We start from the raw sequence: 25709 nt of genomic DNA on the forward strand, positions 1-25709 counted from the left end.
TTAACTTAATGTGTGAATAATAAAGTTAAATAATTTTTTTTAATGTTTTTTTTTTTTAATTATTTAATTTAAATTTACTCCTGATGTTACAATAAATTATCTTGAAACATGTATTTGTGTTATTGATTTGTTTAGTAAAATTTATTAAAAGAATGAGCTGTTACCGTTTATAAAGAACTAGCTAATCTGGCAATGCTTTGCTGTTGCTAGATTTGAGTATATATATAGATTAAATGAACACAATTTGAAAGTTTGATAAAACATAAAAAAACTGAACATTATGGGACTTCACAAAATTTAACCTTTCACTTTTACCCTATTTTCCTATTTCCCTTTTTCCAAACATCTCAACCCCAGCGCCATCTAGTGGGTCCATTTTTTGCAGAGGTATTTTATTCCATGTAAGTAACACATATTCTGAATATGTATTGAGATGTAATTCATATTGTAAAATGAATTACATATTCAGAATATGTGTTACTTACTTTTATATATATATATATATATATTTATTTATATGAACACAGTTGAAATTTTGAATTCACAAAATTTAACCTTTCACTTTATCCTATTTTCCCTTTCTTCATTTCCATATTTCACATTTCCCCTCCTTTTTCCATTTTCTTTCTCTCCTTTTCCTTTCCCTTTTTTGCAATTTTCCATTTTTTCTCTTTTCCCGTTTTTTTCCCTTTTTCTCTTTTTTCCCATTCCCCTTTTTCCCATGCGTAAATCGCGTAAAAAAAACGCGATTTTTTTTTTAATATATAAATCCAGTAGTTTTTTTATATAAATATAAGGCAATGTTCGTGTGTGTGTCTGCTATAGACTAAAAAATTACTGGACCGATTTACGCGTGGGGAAAAAAAAAAATATATATATATAGAAGTATAAAGTCTGTTTGTAGATTTTTTTTGTAAATATCTAGATACTGGATCCACCTAGTGGTTATAGTTTTTGCAAAAAGTTTTCTTTTCATATAGTTAATATATATGCTGAATATGAACCAAATCAGACTATAAATACAATTTTCTGAAATATCTCAACCCTAACGCCACCAAAAAAATTCAGTTACTTTCACGGACGTGCGCGTAACTCACTAAAGTTTCATCACAATTGGATAAATGATACAGGAATGCATTCGGGAAAAACAAACAAACATTCATTGTGATATATATATGCACACACACACACATATATATACATATACACACACACACACATATAAGATTAGTAAACATTTATTTTTAACAATCTTAATTGTGTTTTGTTGTATCACCAAAAGAGAAAAAAAATGATTTAGATCTTGTACTTTAAAAATTGTGTGAGAGTAACAGAACAAATAAAAAATAAGTATTTTGAGACAAATTATGTTAATATTTACTTGCATAACTCACTGAAATTTCATTCAATTTTGATATTTCTTGTTTTTTTTTTTATACATATGTACTCCTGCATTTCTGTGTTAAGTCCATTGCTAGACACAGTTAGGAAGAAGTTTACTAGGGAAAAAACTACTCTGCAACTCAATTTTCCTAATAAGCCTGGCATTTGTTGTTGTTAGTCCTGAAAATGGTTGTGAGTTTCAGGAGTGACTTTATTATTGTGATAGATTATCTACAATTCAAGTTTACACTTACTTCATTTCATACATGTCATCCTCATTCATCCTCTCAAGTAATACCTTACGGTGGTTCTGGGGGCTAAAACAGAAAAAGAAAGAAAATTAGGTACAATAATTTTCTGTTTATCTAACAGTATATTTCACATATACTATACATTTTTTTTCATCCTAACAATCTGTTTAAAAGACAAAAAGAAGAAACATGATAGATTGATGAAGAAGAATGAAGATAAGAACAAAAGAAAGTAAAAATGTTTGTTTACTTAACAAAAAAATAAATTTTTGTAATTGATACATAGCTATCTCATTATAAAATATCACCTACTCTCCAAAAGTAATTCATTGTTTACATCAGTGTTTTTTAAAACCACTGATGGGGGTTTAACCTAAACCACTTTAAAAGGGTTTCAAAATAACCCTTTTAAAATAAACCAGTAACACAAAGGAAATTTAGTTTCAGATGGAGCCACTTATGAACTCTACATGTTGCTACAATTTTTTTTTAATAAGTTTTAAGTTATATTAATTGTTATAGTCAGTGAAAAATATTAAATAATTTTAGTGTTGAAAATTATATATTATAAATCTACTTGCATTTTAATTGAGAATTTTCATTTGTTTATTTTTTGGGAGAGGAATGGAGGCCTGGCCAACACAATAAACACTTAAAACAATTAGAATTATTGTGCACGAAACAGGCAAAAAATTAGTTTTCTGTTTGGAAGTAATCACTTCTTAAAGTTTTTCATGCAACTCCTACCTGACACCAAGAAAGCTTTGGCTTTCAAGTACTGGCATCCTCACTATTGAGATTGTATTCAGATCAGAACTGCACCCAAAGAACCATTAATAGGGAAAAAGGAATCAAGGGAATGGAAAAGGGCTGGGCAGTTAGGAAGGATGATCTGTCCATCAGGGCAGTTTACAGTCTTGCTTTGTACTGAGAACTTACTCCAAGTAAGCATCCAGGTAAGTAGAACTGAAGTAATAAATACGCTACTTACTTCTTTAATTGTGTTTACATTACACACCAATTCCAATCAATCCTTGATAAGACTGGCAGAATTTCTGACAAAGAAGATCCTCATGCTAACTGGCAGAATCTCTGACAGCATATCTTTTATCTTTCATCTTAAATCATTAAAAAAGTAGGTAACAGTAAATCTGTATCAACTTGTTTTTTCCAAAATAAATAAATAACTGAAGTATAATTAGTATTCAGATCTGTATAAAGAGCATCCTTCCATAAAGTAATTATTTAAATCTTCTTGCAAAAGTATTATCGTCTTTTTTCTTGTTTGTGTCTACTTCTACTGGCAGGTGTTGAAGTTAAAAGTAGTATACTTCATGAAAAAACCTCAGTTGGAAACCATGAAAAATCAATTGCATTAAAAAAAAATTAGTAACACATTTACAGGGTTTTGAATTGATGACGATAAAAACATTATGAAGAAAATTAATCTATCAGAACATTGTAATGACATAATACAGTATCTCTCTATTTTTTCAAACACAACTTTTATAATCCAAGTATGTGTTCAAGTGATAGATCTTATTTAAATCAAAATATTCTTTTTTCTTTTTCTTCTTTTATGCAACTTTTTTTATGTTGTCTAGTGTTTTATGTACATATAATTTTGTTTGGTATTAGATAATTTGCACAGGTTGAATATCTTGAAGGTCATGTATGTATAGCTGATGCATATTCTGTGTCAATATGAAACAGCTTTCCAATGTAAAGTTTTACAAATACAGTGCAAATTCATGATTTTTTCTTTTTGTAAATACAGTGGACTAAAAAAATGTTTTTTTCTGTTACATGTATTCAATAAGTGTCTTACAGTAACTTATGGTAGCCAGCGCCACAGAGGTGCCAGCCTCCATAGTCCAAGTGGTAGCATCTCGGCCCTTCAGCCAGAGGTTCCAGGTTTGAATCCCGTCAGGCATGGCATCTTTTATATGCTACAAAATTCCATTTCTATATTCCAAATACCCGCTTCAAGCCTATGTGGCGATATCATCAAGCAAAAAAAAAAAATAATTAGGTTTAACCAATCTAAAATATTTTGTAAAATTTGATGCCCAATATTATTGTCTGAAGATATTTATAAACTAATGAGCTATTCTACAACATTATTACGCCAAGATTATCTGTTTAACAAAACTTGTTGACCAATGTTTGCAGTAAAAATACTCATCAGCATGTTTGAATTTTCTCCAATACCTGCTCTCTCCATAAATATCTTATCCATCACTCTTGAATTATTTTTAGTCTTGGAAATGTATTACTTATTATTTTAATACTAATTTAATACTGTTTACTTGGTATGGTGATATTGTGATGAAAGTTCTGTAGTATAATAAGTAAAAAATGGTAAAAGTTAATTTTGTATTTGAAGAGTAAATTGTTTTATAATATGACCAACAGAGGATGTAGACAAAAAAAATTACAAAAGTAATGAAATTGTGTTGTCAAGAGGATGTCTGTAATAGTTTCAAATAATGTATGAATCTGTATTTATTACCCTAGAAATTTAAGCAAAGATTACTCAAGAGTGTATTATTTCACTTCAATCTAACTTTATATTTTCTTTTTTATCTTTTAAATCATGGATATATTCGCCCACCATCTTCTGCTTATCCTTACATAAACTGAATAGTGATCAGTAGCTTAGTGCTGAGTGGACCTACCTAATACAGATTATGTAAATAAGAGCTAAGTATTTCTTTCAGTCCAGTTCCATGAAAACAGCTGATTCAAAATATTTAAAACTTTATCCCCAATAACATTTCTCCTGTTACATTATTCACGTAGATCTCCTTTCAGATTACAGTTAACATGAAATTTAAATTGAAAAAAAACAAGTTTTTCTTTCTGTTTATTGTATATTTCATTAAATTTTACCAATGTAGAATTAGTTTGATAAATAAATTGCTTTATTACCTAATACAGATAAAACATCAGATTTTAGTTTTTTAAATCCTATTAAATTTTAATTCTTAATCCGTTGTGTTTAAAATAATTATAAAAAAAAAAAACAAAACATGTTAACAACTTTTTGTTAATAATCTTTATTCTTGTTTTTGACAGTTTTGATTCTCTTTTGATTCTTATTCTGTAAAACAGCCTCATGGCTGAAGTGATAGTTGTATTATACATTAGTGAGTGTAAGTTTACTTATCATACTATACTCGTGTTTACATAAAAATCACTTTTACTTTGTCACCTTTCTATTTGTTAAAAGTTATTAACTACAAATTTATATAATAATGACTACATAATACTTATTATTGAAAATATTTATTAGTGAGAAGTATAAAATACATTCATCAATCTGTATAAAAACCTGTTACTTTTTTAATTATAAACAGAGCCCAGTTTCACCTTTCAAAAAGGTATCATCAGTAAAAATCAGTTTATTAATCTAAAAAAAAAAAAAAAAAAATAAACTTCCATACAGCTTTGTCATAAACATTCATTATGTAGGATAACAAAAGAATGAGTAATTAATGACATTTATTTAGCTAAAAACTAAATATTAAAATAAAAATTGCATTCATACAACTTAGCCATTCTTGATATTCAACCAGTACATAGGTACCAGGAGGTATGCAACAGCTCATCAGAAAATTCTAGAAAATAAATCACAGTTGATTACATTATAATGTACATACGTAGTATATGTCCTAAAACAAAAATATACCTTTTAATGAGTATTTATGAATTCAATTGTACATAATGGTATGGCTATTAGTAAAAAGTGATTCAACTTATCATACACTACTTAATACATCTCAGTGAAGCCTTGGAATATTTTCCACATGTTAGGAAAGTATAAAAAACAATAACAGTGTATTTTTCATTGTGTCTCTAGTGTTGTATCTTAAATGCAACATCGAATCGAATTCTATGATCGAAAGAAGGGGACTCAGAACACTGCCCTGAGGGCATCCTTTAGTTAAGGTCTTATGAACCTCTGAGCTGCCATCATGCAGGGAAATGGTCCGATGACTGAAATAACTTGAGAGTACTTCTAATTCATTTCATGTAAACTTAGGCCTCTGCAACTGAAACAGGGCAGAGGGCCACCATAAGTTGTTAAATGCCCCAGATATACCCAGAAAAATCCCTAATATATATTTACATGGACTAGAGGAAGCTATATCCATCACTTTTAGTATGGCATATCCTTAGTGCTCTTGCCCAGTCAGAAACCATACTGGTTGTCCATTAGCAAATGATCAGTGGCCAATCTAACATTAATACACAAATATAGGACCTTTTCAAAAACCTTACCAATCACAGGCAAGAATATTAGTGGACGGTATGAAGAACTAACAGGATCTTTGTCGCCACCAAGTCTCAACAACAACATCAAGTCTCCGTGCTTCCAACATACTGGAAAGTGGCCGGTGAAGAGCAATCTATTATATGTTCTAGTTAGAAGACCAAGGACTTCTGGAAGCACTTGGATGAGGAGCTCCACTGTGATATAATCATATCCGGAGGCCTTGTGCCGTGCCATACTACAGATCACCTGGTGCACCTCCGCCTCAGTGATCTCAGAGGATTGTAAGTTGTTCTCGAAAGTCACAACTTCCCGCCTGACATGCTAGTGGTATGAAACCTCACTCACTATAGTGTCATCTGGGAGTAGATCATTCAGAAAAATATTAAGGACACAGTCCTTATAAATTACCACACCCTTGCAGGCTGACAAAGCTGATAAGAGGACTTTCATTGTCTGTCTAGTATTGTATCTGCAAACCTTGCCATCATCTTATCCTAAAAGAAAATTTATTTATCATATCTGTGAAATTCATAGACACATTTGTTTTTTAAAATCAGCCAGTCTGTGATTTTTGAGATGGAATAAAAAAGAATTCAAAGAAATCGGTGATGTTATATATATTTCACAACTTCTTGCGTTAACATCAGTAAAATATACAGACTTTTTTTTTTAACCCCTGGGACCACTGTTCAGGTATTGCTTCAGAGGATGAGATGAATGATCCTCTCATTTTTGTTGCGTGTGAAAATGCCATGCCTGACCGGGATTCGAACCCAAGATGTCTGGATGAAAGGCCGAGACACTATCATTTGTGCCATGGAGGCCGGCAAAAAATATATAGACTTAAACCATTAAATCCAAACCCAGTACTTAACTTTGCCCTTTTTACTACTCGGCTGCAAATTCATGTAATCATTTTTTATTCGGTTGTGTTTGTTTAGTATAGTAAAATATTAAAAGTTATTTTTTATTTTACAAAATAAGGGAAGGTATTTTCAGTAGCTTATAAACTAAACACTTGATTAACATTTATTATATATAGGCCATTTGAAAAGTTCTCGGCCTAACAAAGAAAACTCAAAATTTTGCTGATTTTTTGCAATTTGATGCATTTAGAGCAATAACATTTCAACTTTTTAATATCCTTAGAACAATGTGATTTGTCATGCTTTGCAAAATAAGTGATTGTCTCAGCTTTAAGTTCATCATTTTAAAGTGAATTTTCATTTCTTCAGTTTTGGAAGGAGGAAGTAATCACTGGGAGTTGAATTTGCACATGTGGAAACACTTTGAAGTATAGGTCTAGGTTTTGTAACAACAACCTGAGACATGTTTGCAAGCACATTATTCTGGTGAAAGAACACTATCTTTTTGCCCAGTGATGGTTCTACCTCTTTCCAAGTAATCAATCAGCACCACACCATGAGAATTCCAGAAAACCATATCCAGGACTTTCGTGCATGTAGAACTGGTTTTGTTTTTTTTTTGGCACACTTTCCCTCCCCAATATTTGCACTACTGTTTGACTTCTTTGTTATGATTGTGAATCAGCGTTTCATCTACTATTATAAAACATTGAAGAAACATTGTGGAATTGTATTTAAATAAGTATAAATACCCTTGAGAATTGTTCAGTCAAATAAGTTTTTGTTCAACTGTTAACAAACACGGCATCCATTGAGCGGAAATCCTTTTTCATATCCAAAACATCATATAAAATGTAGCAGACACTGTCTATCAAGGTGTTCGCAATATCAGCAAGCTTCGTGTACCTTCAGCCTGTGACCATTTATTACAGCACTGTGGATTTTTGTTACATCTATTTTTCAGAAAATGTCTTAACTTGTTTGCTTTAATCGATCGTCACAAACAAGCAACTAAACACAAGCATCTGAAAAATCATACTTGACAAGTATCATAATTATTTGGTTAGTTACACTTGTGCCATCTCAGAATTAGACCAAGTACTTTTTAATCAACCTTGGTAGATCATTTATTATTACGTACTACTCGATTAATTATTATGAAATTGTCTTCTGATTATTTATATATTTATTTTATAAAATTATCTTCAAACTATTGTAATGTGCTTACATAACACTGAATTTAAGAAGGTATGATATATTAATGTGATACACAAATGTACTTTAATTATTCCAGTAATCTTCTATTATAATATTTGTTTCTTTTTAAATAAAAAAAACAAAATAAATAAATAAATTTTATTGCTAAAGAGCGTTTAAAAATTGAAAGAATCTTTCAGAAAAATAATTCTAAAATAAAGTAGCAGTGAAATTTAAATCAATAATTAAAATTTAAATAAAAATCAGAAAACATAGTTTAGAATTCTAAATTTAACAAATAATTGTTGTGTTTATGTAATGAACATAGTAACATACGTATTTTAAATCTGTATATGTATAAACTCATTTTGTTCGGTTTTGATAATAACAGGTACAGACTAATTATTAGGATTACAGTAATAGCCTTCATTTAGGTAATGAGACATTTAATTCCTATGTTTATATCATTTAAACAAATTACACATTGCAGCTATCATCTCTACTTTAAATGCTATTTTGTATGCATTTAGAATTTAATTTTTTTTTCTCTTTTAGTCTTTACACCATTATCATTATTATAGACAATTAACATAAATAATAATTTCTTATTATGTTAATAGTAAGTATCCAAATCAATAATAATAGTAATATTATTATTAAAGTGGTTTTTGTTACTTTACTTGATTTTATCGAATTCTCAAATATAATTCTCAAACAGAATTGTATTTGTGTGTGTATGTATAATGTTACAATTTTTAATACATTATTTGTCTTTTTTGTACCTTAGTTGAAAAATAATTGTTAATTTACTTAACTTCATATAATTACTTTTCAAAAATCTTGATTCGGCTATAAAGTGAAGCTAATCTTATAAATAAAATATTTTGAAATGGTCAAAAATGTCTTATTTAAAAAATTTGATTAATATTGCCATTTTAAATATTTACGTCTTTTAATAATGTTTGTTATTGACTATCTGAATAAAAACATACCAGCTAATAATTACAGGACCGATCCTTTTACTAGTGGATGATGGTTGTTCTTGATTTTGAAAAATATAACAGTATTTATCTAAATATTTTGGTTTACTTTTAATTGAATTATTATTAAAGTATTTTTCTATTCCTAATACTTAATACAAATTTAGTACATTTTTATTTTATTTCATATACCTCACTAAAGAATTTATTTGTATTTTTTTAAAGTACAGAAAAAATAATTCTCAAACTGAATTACTGTGGTAAAAAAAAATTGCTGTTTGCTGATAAATTAACTGCAACTAAGTTTTATATATGAGGGTTATTTTTTTTTCAAGGTACGATCGGTCACAAAATAAAAACCCGTCCAAAAATCGGATGAATCTTTGCGCATATGTGTTGCGCAGCGTCTTTAGTATGGCCTTCAATCACACCGTGTCACTTCGTTTAGTTCTGAACACAGCTAGCATGTAAACATGTCTACAACAGTAGCATCTCCTGCCAAGTGTGAAGTAATTCGATTTCTCCAGGCTGAGGGGTGTAATGTTGCAGCTGAAATTCATCGACAAATAAATAATGTGTACGGTGAAACTTCAATGAGTGACAGCAAAGTGCGACAATGGTGCAGGAACTTTAAAGCAGGACGTACAGATGTTCATGATGCAGGCGGTCAGGCCACACACTGCAGCTGTAACAAAGAAGCTCCTGCAGCGTTTTCGTTGGGAAGTGTTTGATCACCCACCATACAGCCCGGACTTGGCTCCATCCAATTTTCACCTCTTTGCTCAGATGAAACGCTGGCTAGGAGGACAACATTTTGGCACAGACATTGAGCTGCAGACCGGCGTAGAAACATGACTGAAAACATAGGTGGCTCCATTCTATGACGAGGGTATTGGAAAGTTGGTACCACACTACGACAGATGTCTAAATCGGAGTGGCGACTATGTAGAGTAATAGCGTAACTATGTAAGTACTCATTACAAATAAAAGATTTTTTATTTTCACTGTGGTTTAAATCTCGTGACCGATCGAACCTTGAAAAAAAATAACCCTTGTACTTTTGATATGAAGTGGACAGCTGAAGTGAGTGATTTGATAGTAATTCATACCACAAAAATTAGTCAGTTATTGATTATTATTAATTAATATTTATAGTAGTCATTCTGATTATTAGCAGATTCCATATAATGTTCACTAAAACATTAACAAAAATGCACTGTGCCATCATTGCATTTCTTGCAACTCATTGTATTCATTCTTACTTCTCAGAGCATTTAATCAATTGTTAACTAGTTTTCACAATCCAATTTTCATAGTGTAAAATAAAGTTTTCTTTTTATTTAAAAAAAAAAAATAGATATATCTGTAATTAGGTTTTATTAAATAAAAGTTTTAAAGTTAAAAATCATCAACAAAATTGTTAGTAACATTTTTTTAAATGGTAAAATTATAATAGCCTTTTAGTGAAGTTTTTTTTTTAAAAAACATCTGATAAGTTAATGGATGGTTAAAGAATTTACAATGTAATACTTTATTCTATTAAATTATTAAAAAAATGTATTTACTTTTATAAAACTGATTAACATAAAGAAGTTAAAATAATTTTGCTTTCAAAATATTCAGAATTGTATTTCTAAAATGTTTTTATTGGAGCTGTTAGATGACTTCATCATTTAATTTGATGGTGACATTCAACATTGTTACAGGATTGCTACCAGCAACTTTAATTAGACTTAGTAGTGTACATCTTGAAATGGTTATGAGATTTAATCTGATCTGTATTGTGCTTTTCATTTAGTATCCTGCTGTCAAATGTTATATTTTTTGCAAATTTAATTATAAGATAGTTGTACATTATAATTAAACAATAACAACCTAACTGCACAAATTCTACACATGTAAAATATATGACCAAACACTAAAGGAAGACGGGCATCTTTTTAAAAATAATTTCAAGACGGGCATAATTAACAAACTGACAAAGGAGCCATATGATAGCTCCAAAAATATTAAGATAATACTATATATTCTGTAAAGTGAGTTTTAATTTCACATTTTGTTAAGGAGATGTTAAAGTCAAAATTATTTATAATTAATTATTAGAATTGATGAACTTATACAATGCCTGCTGTGTAGGTTATGTTATAGGTTATTTTTATGAAGTAATTATCTTTTTGTTGGTGTTCATATATTTAATAAAAGGAAGAAAATATCTGCCAATAAGTAATCTAATTCAGTTTCAGTGTGTATAATAGCTTATTCCATTCCGAAGTTATAATATTCTTTGTGAAGTAGTGAATTCAAGTTATATAAAATAATAGAAAGTTTTAAAAATGTAATTTTCTCCTTTATTCATAAAACTAATATCTATGAGTAAGTGTGTGTGTGTGTGTGTGTGTGTGTGTGTGTGTGTGTGTGTGTGTGTGTGTGTGTGTGTGTGTGTGTGTGTGTGTGTGTGTGTGTGTGTGTGTGTGTGTGTGTGTGTGTGTGTGTGTGTGTGTGTGTGTGTGTGTGTGTGTGTGTGTGTGTGTGTGTGTGTGTGTGTGTGTGTGTGTGTGTGTGTGTGTGTGTGTGTGTGTGATTTGAACAAACTTCAGAATATGATTCTTATTGAAATATATTTGGTATAAAATTATGTAAAACATTCTTTGTGATAATTTTTTGTGGAAAACAACATTCTTCTTGCAACATGAAATAAGTTAACTCTTTTTCTCATTAATAAAAAGGTAAAAATAATAATATATGAATATTTATAATATTAAATATATATATATTTATATAGTTGCATAAATATAATTCTACTATAATCATTATTAAATAATTATTTTCTTCACCTATTGAACAAAGACAATATTCCTAGATGAAACAATCGATTACTAATAGTGGCAGTAACCATAACTGCTTTATCTGAGAGTACTGATGCTCATTATGTAACCAGTCTTTTTCAATGAATAGGTAAAGGTATCATTTATAGAGGGTAGGTCAGTGCATTGCTTTGAATGTTGATATACAACAGAGTAATCAGCTCAGTGGCATTGGGAAACCACTTTATTACTCCTCATTCCCTGAAGTATGTAAGTATATAATGGTTGTTATTCTTGATAAGGCTGTAGCAGTTTTAAGGATTATTTGGTGTTTTGTGTAAAGTTTCCCATAACCAATTGTTATGGTATCTAACAATTACATAAAATTGTAACATTTTATTGTGCGAGTGCAATAATTTATTATATTGAAATAAATTTTTATAAACTAAATAAAAAAATAATAAACCATTATTTAAATAAATACAATATATTAAATTAATACTTAATAATCAAAGTCACACCATACTACTATCTTTGTTTTTATTTGAAGTCTCATAATAAAAGGCTAAATTTGCCATTATTAAATATTCATTATGCCTACATATAATCTTACCGGCTTAGGGTCCCTTCAAGAAGTCAATAAGTTTTCAAAATACAAGAAAGTGACTGATCATTGTTTGGTGCATATAAATATGTAAATTATGTTCATATTGATTGATATTTAATAAATTATAAATTTTTGCATAGATGTATTGTTTTGCATATCAGCACAGTAATGTATACAAAAAATATGTGACATTTTATTTATTTTTATTTTGCCCATGGAATAATTCATTTGCTAATTCTTGTGGTAGAATTAGTATTTACCATTTCTTCCATTTTCCTCCTAATTTTACTAATGGGCCACATTTGCAGAGTTTAGAATGGTATAATAATCGATAGAAACCAGTAACAATTTTAACATGGGGATTATTGAATTTCCCCGCTTCATTTACATAATCTGTGCTAGAAACTAATGCTAGGTTAGCCTTGTTTTTGTATGAAGATTATTATCATTTTCAAAGAATAGTTCTTGATCAAACGTACTGCTAATGTTTGTTTAAAAAACAATATTGAATTTTTACGAGACGTTTAGGTTATGCCTGTTAGAAAATTTGTCAATTGAAGTTTAGGTTAGTAAAAGTGAGGTTATGTTTAACAAAACGTAAATAATATAAACAAACTTGTCGGATTGGTATGATCAGGTATTTATCATGAACGCATTCTTATTTTTTTTAAATAGATTACGTTAGTATGAAAAAAGCTTTAAATGTTAGTATACTGAAATATGTGTGTGGGTAAACTGAAAACATTTAAACATGGAAATGGTTACCCGGTTATCGAAGATTAGAAAAATAGTGGTGCCCATTTATGTTATTAATTCCATTTTGAACTTGCTTTTGCAGAGTTGAAATTTTAATAAGATTTCTGGGCCGATTTTAGTAAGTAGCTGTAAAAAATCACACCTACTTATTAATATATATTTACGTTCTCCGATATCACTGTTAAATGTGGTTGATGTTATATTTAATTCATCAGTTCATCTAACTTTAATAACCTTCTGAAGTGTTTGCCATTAAAGAGACAAAAATACCACAATATTAATTACATTTTAACTTATAACAAATAAGCAGTTTTTTATTTTTTGTGTGTTAATTTTTGGATTTTTCTTGTAAGATTATATATTTCAGTTTTTCACCAACCACGTTCTTTCTTTAGCAGTATATAGTAAGTGTTTGGATGTTTTTATTGACAATTTTTATGAAAATCAGCCTTATACAAATTTCAGTTCTATACAAAATAATTCAAGATTTTCAAGCCACAAAATATCTTTACTATGTTTTACCCAAATTGGTGTTGCATATTCATAAATCATTAAACTATTCTATGTTTCTCTGTTTATGGTTTTTGTTTACATACTGGATGGAATTCCCATATAACTCTTTTTCTGTTAACTATTTTACACATCATTGAGTGGCAAAAGTTGTTGAATTGCTCTTTTGTTATAGTCTCTTCGACCATTTTTATAAATGATATTATAATATGTTATTTTTATTATTTTATTATAATACTAGATAATGCTAGTATTTCATGTGGCCATTCACCTTTAAATTTGTATGTTAAATAATATTGTAATTACTGTAGTATAACATATTTTTAATGTGGTTTCATTTTACCATAAAAAATTTGTTATTACTTGAAAGACAATTTTTATCAATATGGTATTCTATAATATATATTTCTTTTTGAAATTTATCATCATTAATTATGCTACTATTTATGAGAATTTAGAATAATATCTTTCCGTATGTATGTATTTTTCTGTAATCTTTTCTTTGTGAATGTTGAATGTTGGCCATAATAATTGGTTAAATATTGATAATGGTAAACTCTTTCCACGATCTTATTACTCATATGATTTATTGAACATGTACTCTTCCAGTTCCAATTATTTTCACAAATGCTTACTATGTAAACATATATAAAAAAAAATGTTAGTCTGTAAAAGATTAAATAATTCAGTACTTAAAGTAACATTAATATTAAACTATTATTAAAAAAAATTCAAATTGTTTATAGTTTTATTAGAGTTCAGTCAAGAATTACATTAAACATTTCCAGAATGTTGACATTTTATATATATGTCCTTAAGATGTCTTAAGTGTAAAGTTTTATTTTTACCAGAAAAAAGAGTTTCTCGTTTTTATTCAAAATACTATGATATTATGAATAGTTATTATAAATTTTATTATCTTAATTTAAAGAAAACGCATATAATTTTTTATTGGAGTATTAAAATATAATTTCACAGAAAAATATCAATGTAAAGTGAATTAATAATGAGGAGGAAAAATATTTTTCAGTGATTGCTGATGTTTATTATTGTTAGTAGTAATAAAATTTGATTTTATGATTTGATTTAAAAACAAAAAAGTTTTTATTACTGTTAAGGTTGGTATGTTATGGTAATAAGTAATTTTTCTTTCAGCAGGAAAATCTCCATATTTTCCATCACTGGAGGAGCCGGTACAAGCTGGCCTACTTGATGAAACTCAAGTAATGGCTGCTCCAGCACCTCCACTGTCCTCACCATCACGTTCATCACCTCATAGTCAGGGCTCTGAAACTGGTGAAAGATATTCACGGAAAGTATTTGTTGGTGGCCTTCCTCCTGATATAGATGAAGGTAATTTTTATTTTTGTATATTTCATTAATAAACATTAAGTAAAAATTTATATTACTGTTTTAGTATCTGGAAGTTAAAATTAATTTTTTTTAAATTATATTCAAAATCTGATTGGGAAACATTCTTTAAGACAGATAATTCTTTTCAAGTTTCTTCATGGTAATTTCTGTTTTTAAAACAATTTGGCTTCCTTAAAAGCTGTTTATTTTAAGTTTTTGCATGGATTACAAAGAAAAGATTATTGTGTAACTAGCAACATTTGCATAAACTAAAGAACAATATATATTGTATTTGGGTCATTCTACTGCTTACACTGTGGGCACAAAGTTATGAACAGGGGTGCAATGGCATATATATATATATTATGATCTTTTGTTTTCAAAAGTTATGACCATCCTGCTCACATTGTAATCCTTCTTTAATCCAAAATTAATGATAATTATCAACCCATACAATGATAAATGACCTGAAAGACCAGAATATTTCTTTTACTGTAGGTTGCTCAATTTTATTTGCATATTGTAGTATAGCCACCGGACAGGAAACAAGTCTCCTGATCACTCTATAAGTAGTCACTTCTCTCAAATATACACAAGGATGCAATCTTTAGCTTGAATTAAGAGGACAATTCCTTTTTTGGAAGTTTTCTTGTGCAAAATTTATAGGAGTTGTTGCATTTTACTGCAGTTTTCAGATGAACTGTAGTATTTGATAAACATCCCTACCTTGACAAAAGTTTAAACCTCCCCTCTCCAGAGAGTGAATGTATACCCCATCTGTAATTCTTTTCAGATCAGGCCATTTTTATCCAGTTAGGAGTAATGATTTTGCATTGATCAGTTGAAATTATGCTACAGAAAATAATTTCTTGAAAAGAAATTAAATTAAGACCAACTGAAATTTGTGCTTAAAAAATGTATTTTTCTCGTGGAATTAAATAAAGAACCATAAAAAAAAACCAGGTACATTGTTTGTAAAGGAACAATCTCATTCATTATTGTAATTGTGGCTCACAGTTTGTAAGCTACAAACTGTTCACCGGTAGGATGTGACACTTATGAGTAATTTTTTTTTTTTTAAACCAACTTCAGATGGTTCATATTCGTGAGATAAAATAGCAAAGTCCTCCTCCCTCCTCTGATAAATATTCAGTAGAAAAATTGCTTTCCTTGAAATTTTAATTTTATACTAATCACTAAGTTCATTTTCTTTTTTGAAGAGTTTGAGGAACCCCATTTACAGGCGCTGAAGCAGTATCAGGCTCTCTTAACAGGTTTCACAAGATGTTATTAAGTGTGTATGTATTCCTGCGCACTACCTACTAAACTTCCACCCTGGCAACCCACCTCTCCTGGAAGGCACTAATAGAGCATTACTTCAGAAAGGGGGTAAACGCCCACACACACAATCGGTCACCACAAGTAAACATCAGAATCCAACCATCGCATGCGCATCCCACAAAACACAGCAAAATTCATCAGAATATCAACACAATACCATTCCAAGCACAAACATACCGGACAGGCACATAGATACTTCACACACACATACCACATGCAAGAACAAACATGCCAACACCTGTATGTTGCAATGTGCTGTGTCTGTACACAGCACATCACATAAGGACTAAAGAGAGAGATAACAGATCAAGCCCAAAAGGCACTCTCAGGCATGCTTAATAACCACACACATGCTCATTGCACATGCAAAACACACGTACTTGCCCAGCAGAAATGCTCACATCTTGGATACTTACCCAAAGCAGACATCTGTCATTGCTTTGAAGAAGAAACCCTCAGGCACGGGAGCGAAGTGTCCACAGCCTCACTGCACCAAGGCGACTTCCACACGCTTGCAGAGATCCCTGAGGCACTTAGCCGCAGACCTGTCCAACCTGGCGCGCTCTACATCATCTTTCCCTGCAGAACTCCTCGTACTCACGGAGCTTTGCCATCATGCTTTTAACATAATCCTCAACAGCCCTCCATTCCTTCTGTCACACAATTATTACTTCTCAGGTCTCCTCAGGTCTGAATATATCTGTTTGGCCTAGTGTGTGCAGCATTTCTGTGAGCTCCACATCGAATCTTATACACTCATAAAATACATGTTGATGGGTCACCTCTTCATAGCATTAGGGTCATAGGTCTGAGTGGTACAACCCAAAACGATCCAAATACAGCTGGTAACCACTGTGGCCCACTATGAACTGCGTGAGCTTGTAACCCAGCAAGCCATATGGTCTTCGACACCAGCTCTGATTATCCCCTATGAGACAGTGGGTCCCACTGCTCCTGCCAAATCTGTATTGTTTCCTCAGTGATCTCTTTTATTCTTCTTTTCTTTTTGTCTGGTGGCAAATGCTGCTGCACCTTATTCCTTTTCCATTGCCCAATCATTAAAAATATTGGTGGGAGTCTCGCCAGCACCTCTGCCACCCCATGGGAGACTGTTCGATATGTTGCGCTAACCCTCAAGCAGCATCTCCTATCCCCTGCCTCTAACTTCCCCTGATATATGCCATATCTTATGACGCCAGCTCAAACTTCGGCTTTGTACATCATTGTCGAGTAGGCCACACCGGCTAACAGTGTCCTCTGCTGTTCTGCAGTTCCATCAGTGTTGAGATTAATTGTACCATCCTCTCTCTGCTTTCTTGTTAGCTTGTATTACGTGGGCGCCAAACCTAAGCCTGGCGTCCACCCAAACTCCCAGATATTTTATAGCCAGTTTTGTGCGAATTTCTCTACCTTCCAGTGCTATCTTCAAAGTTGGCCTCTTTTTCCCAGTGGAAACTGCTACTGCCTCCGTCTTCTCAGTTGCCATGATCAATCCCACACCGACCATCCAGTTACTGATGACGAAACAGGATTTTCTTATTTTTTCCACTGCCTCTCATCTGGTATTCACCCTAACCATTAAGGCGAGGTCATCAGTATACCCCGTCAATGTAATTCGTAGAGGAAGTGCTCTCTGAAAAACGCTGTCAAAGGCCAAGTCCACAGTGAGGACCAAACCTGCAGAACCTCCCCGTCAAGAACTCTCTCTACCAGCCTGTCTTGTGGTCTACATATTAGCCTGCGTCCCAAGAGATGACATCTAACCATTCTTCTTAAATATTGTGAAACCCTTAGTTCCTCCGGGGACCTCAAGATTGCAGAATTCTGGTTGGAATTAAAAGCATTCAGGAAAGCTTTTGTCCTGTGTCCTCAATAACATAGGATGTCAGGACATCCAGTGTTATTGACTGGATGACCTGATGAGAACTGTGTCCTCATCTAGATGAGGACACAGTGTAATTCATACAGATCGTGACGGCAAGAGTAGGGCTCAGAGATAAGCACAACAAATATGCCCATCTCCGCAGCATGTCTGCTCATCAGATCCTGAGCGTGTCTTGAATGATTGATATTCACTTTTATCAATTTCATTAACAGCGGGCTGAGGTCTGGCCGATCCTCCCCTGACTTTTGCTAGTTGTATCCTTAATGACTTCTCTGGGGCATGTTGCAGCACCGGTGCAATGCCCCTCCATGCCACATGTTAAGCACTTGGGGGCCAGACTGCAGTCGGTCGCTTGGTGGCTCACTCCTCCGCAGTTAAAACAGGCTTGGGCCCTGGTTTTTCCTCTACAATTTCTTGGTATGTGCCCTGTTTTCAGACACCTTTGCAGGTTAATGAGGTCAGCCCATCAGGATACAAGGCTGATCCTCACTTTTACTTTCTTTGTCACCGGTGTGGCCAGCAGCACTGGGAGCCGACACATTGCTACTCTGGTTTTGCCATTGCCTGCCCTGGATCTGTATGTTTTCCAGCAGATCCTGCCCCAACGCATCTCTGAGTCCTTGTAATATATCTCCCAGTTTCATATTTCCCTCTAGATCAAGGATCCTAAGGGCCACCATTTTTGATGTAGTCTGCACCTTTCCTTCTTTTGTTACAGGCATCAGTAACTGTTTAAATTCTCCTGTTTTTGTATTTTCCTCTTTAGTTTGTATCTCCATACCTTCTCCTGGCTTCCTTATGTTGAGAATCTCAGCTGCATTCCATACAACAATCTCAGACCTGACTGACCTCAGCAAATCTATGTAAGTTGCCTTTATCTTGACATACAGGATTTCAGTTCTATGTTTAGACTCTATTTGGATATCCGTGCATCATTCTGCTGGGAATCAGCCCACAAGTGCAACCATATGATAGTTACACCTCGATATCCTCCCCTTACACTAATATTCTTCAGAAATAATGCAGCCTTGCCTTGCCTGTATATCACCACCTGTGTAGCACCTAATCCCCACCGTTATTTTGCTTTATTTTGGCAAATCAACTAATGCTCCAGGTAAGTCGTTAGCATCTACCATGTCTACACAGGGCAGATTGAATGTATTGGTAAACGGCGCTCGCCCCATCTCCTCGCCCATAATGCTGTTTTCCAGTCTTGCCAAGAGTACATTTGCCACTTTAATCTCTGGTCTACGATGCAACCACACAACCTGATGGCGCCTTGCAGCAAGTGTGCCCAGCAGCTTATTCTGTGCATCCTCCCTGATGTCAATCACCGCAACTATGTCAATGGCACCTTCTCCACCAATTTCAGCTGTTCTGCTTTCTCTCCGAGGGGATGGAAGCTGTAGCATCAAAAGCTTTCCTCAACTCCTTAATTGTTAAGGTCAAATCCAACTCGAGGTCGTTAATCGCCCGCTTGGCATTCTTTTCAATATTCTTTCGTAATTTGTGCGCCAAGTGTTCCAGACTCTTGAAAAATAGATCACCTAATTCCTGCAGCATCTCATCCTTCTGTGTGGAGGATTGATTAATTTGCCGGGGCCTTTTAGCCCCTTCCCTGGCCTCTGCTCCTGTTCTATGTACCACCGGGGGCAACCTCTAACTATGGAGGCAGATACTGATGTACCTACCGTGTCTGGCCAGTTTAGTTCCGACAGCCCCTTGCATCACCACTCTTGGCTCAATTGATTCTTCTGATGTTTTATACGCTCATTCCTTCATTTAGTTCAACACAGTAGTTTAATATCACTCTGTATTCTAATTATCTAAATAATACAAAACAAATGAATGTACTATTATTAAGTGTATAATAGATTAAGCTATAGCTTAACGTATAAAGCTGCACTAGTATAGCCTATGCTATCATGAAAGATAAAAAATACTTAATTCAGTTTATTTAAGAAAGAAAATAAATTAAAAATGCCAATGGAAGATTCAAATCTTAACATATCATACTGCCTCATGATACAGCAGAAACAGATCTTTTCCAAAAACTGTATTAGTTTCTTCTTTTTGCTTTTAAAGATGAAGTTAGTATCTAAATTTCATAAGTCAATTGTTTAATTAAAGGTAAGAAATTGTATTAATTTTTTTATATTTGGTAGATGAATAAATATTTGTAATTTTCATCATCTGTTTATAAATGAATAATTAATCTAGTATGATGCCTGTCAAACTTGGACCAAAAGTCTTAGCTACATTTTATCTTAAAGTAAGAAACTGCAGTTGTGAGCATCTTTTTTAAAATCCTGCTTTGTAAAAATGATATGATTTTTACTACCAATCTGGTAATATCTTCACAAAACATGACTTTAGTGGAGTTTTTAACCATGTACAGTCTCAAAACTCATGATTAAATATTCTGAAATGTTTGCCATTATAAATGTGTTACAATGTGTAACTTTGTGTAAGCAATAGAATACAAATTAGTCGCCCTTCAAAAATCATTTTAACATAGTTTATTATGTAACAAATATTAATTTATTTTAACGAATGTTTACATTTAGTTGATCATGCCATTGCAGATTATTTGCAAATTTGCAGGAAAATAAACCTAAGATAACAAAGCTTTTCTTTCTTTCTTTTTCCTGTTTAGCCTCCTGTAACTTCCGTTTAGATAATACTTCAGAGGATGAATGAGGATGATGTGTATGAGTGTGAATGAAGTGTAGTCTTGTACATTCTCAGTTCGACCATACCTGAGATGTGTGGTTAATTGAAACCCAACCACCAAAGAACACCGGTATCCACGATCTAGTATTCAAATCCGTGTAAAAATAGCTGGCTTTACTAGGACTTACGCTGGAACTCTCAACTTCCAAATCAGCTGATTTGGGAAGATGCGTTCACCACTAGACCAACCCGGTGGCTCAAGATAACAAAGCTAACATTAAAAACATTAACTTTTTTACTCATTCAGTTTATGGAATTTTAAAACCTAAATAATACACAAAATAAAATAAAAACAAATAAAACCAATGTGCAAAAAATTATTAAAATTAATCAATAATTATGCCAATATATAAGGTTAGAAATAAAAACTTTTGTTCTATTTCTGTTGATATAGACCAAAAGTTTTTATTTTTCTATTGATGTTAAGATGGAATTTAACGCTATTGAAAATCTGTAACCTGTATTATGGTTTCTCGGTTCTTAAGGTAAAATAATATTCAATTCATGGTAAAAGGTATATTGACTGTGCAAAAACAATTGTGAAAATATAAATTAAATTTTCGGATTTAAAACATAAGTAATGGAAGTAATATCTAGGGATAATTGATGGGTTTATGTTTAAATTTCTTCGATTAGCTTATATCTGCTAATAATACCACATCAGTAGGTGAGCTAGCAAAAATTTTATATTAAATAAATATGTTTTTTTTATTTATTTTAAGTAAATTTTTGTTTTATTTTATTTCTAATACTGTAATTATATTTCATTTTGATAAAAAATAATTTGAAATTAATTTACCTTTTTTTTTTTTTTGAAGTTACTTTAATAACTTTGTAATGGTTATTATTAAAAAAATAATAAGAGCTTCTTTCAGGAAGGCTCTAATGTTTTTTAAATTGTATTTACATGATTTTTAAAGATGTTTGCTATTATAAGTCAATAACAATTTTTTACGAAAACAATAAAACTTTCTGTGATTATAAGACACTACAAAAATCCATGCCATTAACAATTAAGTCATATTTGACTTATAATTTACAAAAGAAATTACTGATTAGCAAAATTGTTACTTTAATTACTGTATTTTATTACATTTCTGTCAAATGTGATTTAAAGTTAATAATTGTGTAATTTGTTATTAATTTAAAAAACAGATTAGCTAATGAAAATATTACACTTTATGTAATGATATCATTACTAATTTTCATGTTGTAAATCTACAAATTTAAACGATCTAGTTGTAAATTAACAAGATTTTTAACCCCCCAAAAAAATATTTAAAAAATAGTCAGTTACCATAAAAATGGTAATATTTTTAGGTTCAATTTTCTTAATAATTGGCACCATTGGTATTATACAGTTTATATAAAAATAGAATATCCCCTTACCAACAATTGTGAGTATTGACTGTCTAAGTGCTTTTGGATTATTCCTTCATCACCAGGTATTACTGATTAATTATGACTTTTGTATTTGTCCATATAAATTTTTATAAATCGGAATTAAAATCGAAATAAAATTTAAAATTATTATGTTCATAACAGTTGATTGTCAATAGTTAAAATAAATCAACGTTAAAAGAAAACATCTTTTCAGTAAGATGTTTACAACTGTTGTTGATAGCAATTGCAGATAACAATTGTAAACATTTTACTGACAAGACAGGTTCTTTACAATTACTGATTAGGTTCTTTTCAATCAGTTTCGCATTCAGTATTGTAAACTGATCCAGATTTTTTATCATTCATTTTATTATCACTATAATTATCGTTATGCTTTTGTGATTAAATGAATAATATCTTCATCTTCGTAATTTATTCATAATCATAAATGGGAATTGCTTACTAGTATTAAAGAAAATTAAAAAATAAACTTTGGGTGTTGCTAACATTATTTTAATATGAGGCATGTGTTTTAAGTAAGGGCCATTTTGATATTAAAAAAAAAATAAATAAAATTGAAAAAAAAACTTTATTATAACTAAATAAACTTATACATATATGAGGTCTGTAAATAAGGTAATGAGACTGGTTCAGAAAAATTTTTTATTTACAATCCAATTATACATGGACTCACCCTCTAAATAGTTCCCTTGGGAAGCCATGCAACTCTTCAAACAGTTTTCCCACTCTTCATAGCAGTGTTGGAACTCAGAATCCAGAATATCCTTCAGATGGTTGGTTACATTTTTTTTTAATGTTTTCTACTGTTCCAAAATGGTGTCCTTTGAGATGTTTTTTTTGAAGTCAGAACAGGAAAAAGTCACAGGGACTCAAGTCAGATGAATAAGGTGGTTGAGGAACTACAGGAATGTTTTTCATTGGCAAAAACTCATTAATTGAGAGTGCAGTTTGACAAGGTGCATTGTCATGATACAGCATCTAGTTCACACGGGCAACTCTATTCTGCAATCTTTCAAGAATTTCTCGGTAAACATATTGATATACAGTTTGTCCTGTAGGCAAAAACTCCTTATGGAAAATGCCATTACTATTGAAGAAAGAAATTAGCATGGTTTTGATTTTTGATTTGCTCATTTTTGCTTTCTTGGGACGTGGTGAGTTTGAAGTGTGCCACTCCTTGCTCTGGCATTTTGTTTCTGGGTCGTACTCAAATATGAGTGACAGAGCGTCATTACCATATGTTCAAGTTTCAGTAGCATTCTCACCGAGTTTAACACAAAACTTGATTGCAAGATGTTGCTCATAATTAGTATCACTTATTTTTGTAACGCACAATAAAAACTCATTTCACGAAAAGTTTGTTTATGTCTCACGTGGCAACAGTAGACTAAAAATATTAATACCTAATATAAATCAGCTGTTCATATAACCGTATGTCTACTAGTAACTTTATAGTGTTGCCAGTTTGGCTGCCAAAAAAAATCTAGTCTCATTACTTCATTTACAGACCTTGTATATACTATTTTTCTACATATTCACCATTTGCTACAATACATTTTTATATCGGCTTACCAGCTTCATTATTCCATTACTGAAGAATTCTCCCCCTGTTATTTAAACCAATTAATTACTCTGTTTTGCAATTCCTCATCATCTTCAAACTTCTGTGATGCAAGACATTGTTTTAAATGGAGAAAAAGGTAATATCGTTCAGTGCAAGATATGAACTGTAAGATATTTGTTTGAAGATTTTCCAACAAAATTATCACAGTTGTTCAGCTGTTTTGTTTGCTGAGTGAGGTCGTGCGTTATTGTGAAGAAAATAATCCTGTCTGTTAGCTTCCTGCACTTTTTGTTTTGAGTTTGAATGTTTAAATTTTGTAACTATTTCACAGTGCATATCTGCATTAACACTTCTTCCACATTCAAGACATTCTATCAGCAGTATCCCTTCATTGTCCCAAAAAACCGTAACCACAAGTTTTTTCTTTTCATTAAACTTTCTCACTTAAACTTTTTGGGCTTTGGAGATGATGAATACTGCCATTGCACTGTTTCCTGCTTTGTCTCAACATTTGAATAAGATATCCACGTTTCACCACTGAGCACATGTTTCCATAAACCATCAACTTTATTTTCATAAAATGTTTGAGCTGCAGCAAGACTTTTTTTTGTCTATTTCTATCAAAATTTTTGGTACCCATCTCGAACATAGTTCTCTGTGACCCAGTTTTTCAGTTAAAATGTCATAAATTACTGATCATGAAACAAAATGAAATTCAATCGATGATCGAGAAACAGTAAGCCTTCTGTTTTCATGGATTTCTGCATTCAAGAGGCTTAGAGAGAGTAATAAAAAAAAAATTAAAGCTTGAATACTTTAATTTTTGACAGTGTAGTTCAGATTTCAAAAATTATAAAATTAAAAAAAGAAAATCCGTGAGAACAAAAGTTTTAAAAATTTTAAAGTTTTTCTTCGTGTTTGATCAAGCACATACAGGAAACTAATTTTTTTCAGTAAACTGCATTAAAATCATTAAAATGCTTAAGACTTTATTTTAATTTTTTTTTTGTAAGTCTACGATTTTTCTGAACTGAAATATTTCACTTTAAAGAGAAAAGGCTACTTTTGCAATTATTATTTTTAACAGCAGGTAAATTTAAAAAAAATTGGGGATGCTAGAAAATGTTTGATTCTCAGTGTGGGCAGTGAGTGAAAAAGCTTGACAATCAGTGATATAAATTAACATCCTACACTAGTACCATCAATTTCCACCGCATCTAACGGTGGCAAATTGAAAACAGTCCTTACTTAAAACACGCCTTGTATTATCAAGAGTATAATGGATCATGAAATCAGTTACACAGTAAATATAATAAAAAAATATTAATTTTTATTTAGCCTATTTACCTAAAACTACAGTAACTGTTCTTGTTTATTAAGAAACTAAAATTTGTTTTACTAATACAATTTAATTTCTTGGCTAATACGAGGTTGAGTTTTACATTCTTGCTGAGTTTACAGGATGTACATATGAAGTAATTTTTCTGACATTTTAATTAACTGATGTACATATTACTTAAAACAGCTTTTTATATAATTCAAAACCAGCAAATTACATTTTAATTTGTTAGTCGAAAGAATTTCAAAAAGAAGGTAGGTTTTGAAAGAATCTAGTAGTGCTTTCACAATTCTCTATTCATCATATTGGCCAATAACTATTAAGTTAATTGCATTCCATGATAGGCCTGCTAAAAAAATTTAGAAATGAAGTAATTCCCCCATCGCTTTCTTTGTTGAGCCAAATATAAATCACATAACAGCATGTCAACCTTCCTGAAGTGAAAGCCCTGGAAGTA

The 25709-nt window shown here is 31.5% G+C and overlaps 1 protein-coding gene across 2 annotated transcripts in view; it reads left to right on the plus strand.

Moving 5' to 3' along the window:
* orb2 (cytoplasmic polyadenylation element-binding protein orb2) overlaps positions 1-25709 on the plus strand; it is a 382665-nt gene that overhangs the window by 333371 nt on the left and 23585 nt on the right. Inside the window, exon 3 of one of the 2 annotated variants that reach the window (XM_075366017.1) lies at positions 14789-14986. In XM_075366017.1, coding sequence (XP_075222132.1) covers positions 14789-14986 — 198 coding nt within the window. The remainder of the gene's footprint in view (positions 1-14788; positions 14987-25709) is intronic. The other variant, XM_075366018.1, reaches the window with a different exon arrangement.

The sequence above is a fragment of the Lycorma delicatula genome, chromosome 5, assembly GCF_047948215.1.
Source record: "Lycorma delicatula isolate Av1 chromosome 5, ASM4794821v1, whole genome shotgun sequence".
Classification (NCBI taxonomy): domain Eukaryota; kingdom Metazoa; phylum Arthropoda; class Insecta; order Hemiptera; family Fulgoridae; genus Lycorma; species Lycorma delicatula.